Raw genomic sequence first — 2,552 nt, 5'->3', positions numbered from 1 at the left:
TGCTGCAGTTGTGTCCAGAATGAATGAAGATTTTCTTTGCATGAATGAAAAGGTCACGGAGGAAAGGTCATTTATAAATTCTGGTTTAGATGATCAAACTCATTAATTCATTAAGTGAATTTTAAATGTTTGATTATCTGACATCATTTGAATTAAATTTTTTTTTTTATAATTTTTAGGTCATATTTGAAGATATATAATGCGCAGAACTGTCAATATCTAACCTTTATTTAACCAGGAAGTCCCATTGAGATTCAGAATCTCTTTTACAAGAGAGATCTGGCCAAGGTAGCAGCCAAATACAGTTTACAAATACATAAAAATTAAGCAAAATAAACACATAAAGATTTAGAACAACTATTTAAAAACAATATCTTTCTGTCAATATCTTTTTACATATATGAAGTTTTAAGCATTTGCATGTAGCTGTAGGATTTCCGCTAGATTCCACATTTTTTGTATATTTCAACTGCAAATTTTTACTTGCAAGATATTTAATAAGTTTTTTTTTATCAAGATGAGCTTATAGAATGATTTTGTAACCCAGCAGTGTTTAAAGCTCAATTTCTGGCCAGTTTCACCACCTTTTACATAGAATTTAACCTATCATTTATTACTTTAACCAGATATTACCTACAAATTTGAATACATTTTAGATTGCTTGTAACGGTAATTTAAATTATTCTTAAATCAAGCTCTCTCCATTTCTGCTGTTGCATGCACGTTTTACGTTTTTCGAGGAATTTTGGCCCTTAAATCCTGCTACATCCTGCTGATCAGTAATATAATCACTGGTTCCAGGAGGCCTCTCATCTGTCTCACTGCTACTTCATTAGAGGTGTGTGACCTCTGCTAAAACCATGATTGCAATCAATGGTGGCATTTTTTATGCTTGAGAATGTGTCGCATTGTCAAAGAACGAGCAAACCAGAGCGCGCGCTCGTTTCGCACTACCCCACCACCGAAATAAACACACGGCCACAGATTGTCATCCAGCTTTTAACAGCTGGAGGAGGGAGGGGGGCAAGCGCAAAATGAACCCTTTGTGAACGCGCCTTGTTCCTCTCTCGCCTTCTCTCGCTTCTCCCCGGTGCGCGCTCCCGAGCAGAGATACAGGCTTCGGGGAACTCTGAGCAGACGAGCGGCAGCGGGGGAAAGAGAAAGATGGAGGTGAGGGTCGGGGAGAGACTCCTGTGCTTGGCTGTGCTGTCCAGCCTCCTCTGCATGGACTCAGTCCTCGGGAAATACGTCAGAGGAATCGTCAACACTAAAGAGGTGAACGCTTTTTTTGTATTTAGTGTGTTTTCCTCCTGAATTTGTTTCCTTTCGGGGTGAAACGGTCAGACTGATTAAAGAGGAACCGACTTGCCTGCGTATCCAGGTGTCTCTGAGCTGGACTGTTCCGCGGACAGGCGACGGGACTATATTTCACTAAGAGTTGGGTCGCATTTGTTCAAGGCTGTTTTATCTCTGCATGACACATTATTCTTTTCACCCGAGCATCCACGCGCCGTCTCCGTGTGTATCAAGTGTGGCGTATATTTCACGCTTTTTGTGACAGGCAGTCTTTGGCATTATCTTCGTCCCAGTAAACGACACCCCATCAGCCCACGGCTGCCAGTCAAATATCTAGTGCTGTTTACCCATCTGAAATCCATATCCTGCTTAACGTGCATGAATCTTCGCTCTACGCTTTCATAAATTAGCCGTGGTGTTGCTGTGAATTGATTAGATGACCCGTCACAGGTGTGCGTCATATGGCTGATGGCGCGCAGTGTTTGTTTTGTGGTGAACCTTAAGAAACTGGACTCTCTAAAGCCTGGCAGGTCAGGGTTTGGTGTTTTATTGTCACATGGGATTGGCATCGACACCCTGACAAGATCTACGAGTTACAGCAGTGACTGAGCAGCTGGAGCTGGCTGCCTTTGCTGCTGTAGCCGGATTCTGTGCCATATTTCTGGCTGGCATTCTCACGAGTTCGTTGGTCCAAGTTTGACACAAATAAGCCGCACTGTAGGGCTGTCTACCATTTTATTGTGAGCAAAAAAAATAGAGGCCACTGTTTACAGAGTATCTTCAATAACAGCACTGCCTCATAAGCTTTAAATCTACTGATTGATGGTTACACAGAATGTTATTAGAGGTTCATTATGTTGGGGTTTTCTGCAAGGGCCATATTTGTCTTAGTGAAGCAACAGAAGACACATTTTCTCTACAGTCTGTGAGATCAGCAGTTTCTAACAGCAATAAATTAAATTAATGTAATATCCAAGATATTACAATATATTTAAAATTGTAAGAAGAAATCCAGGGACCATGGCATGTGAAATGTATAGTTCTGCATTATAATTAAGGTATTAGTCGCAAAAGGCAGCTTTTATTTTTTTAACTTATTTTTTTTAAGAAGATGAATTGTGCAGCTGCTGTTTAGTTGGCTTAGTGTTTCAACTACAACCACACACCCCTTACAAATTAAAATCTCATGTAGCCACTGTGGCACCATTGTTTATACTGTTGGCCCAGATCATAATGTAACTAAAAGTGCATTGTTT

General features: G+C 40.6%; 1 protein-coding gene across 1 annotated transcript in view; it reads left to right on the top strand.

Annotated features, from left to right (window-relative positions):
- The first annotated feature begins 1,079 nt into the window (after positions 1-1,079).
- tmem145 (transmembrane protein 145) overlaps positions 1,080-2,552 on the top strand; it is a 46,934-nt gene continuing 45,461 nt past the window's right edge. Inside the window, exon 1 of the mRNA XM_041988720.1 lies at positions 1,080-1,275. Within this exon, the coding sequence (XP_041844654.1) occupies positions 1,165-1,275 (111 nt within the window). The 5' untranslated portion in view covers positions 1,080-1,164. The remainder of the gene's footprint in view (positions 1,276-2,552) is intronic.

Source organism: Melanotaenia boesemani, chromosome 6 (genome assembly GCF_017639745.1).
Source record: "Melanotaenia boesemani isolate fMelBoe1 chromosome 6, fMelBoe1.pri, whole genome shotgun sequence".
NCBI classification, from domain to species: domain Eukaryota; kingdom Metazoa; phylum Chordata; class Actinopteri; order Atheriniformes; family Melanotaeniidae; genus Melanotaenia; species Melanotaenia boesemani.
The sequence above is the reverse complement of the archived record's forward strand: the minus strand, read 5'-3'. Positions and strand labels throughout refer to the sequence as shown.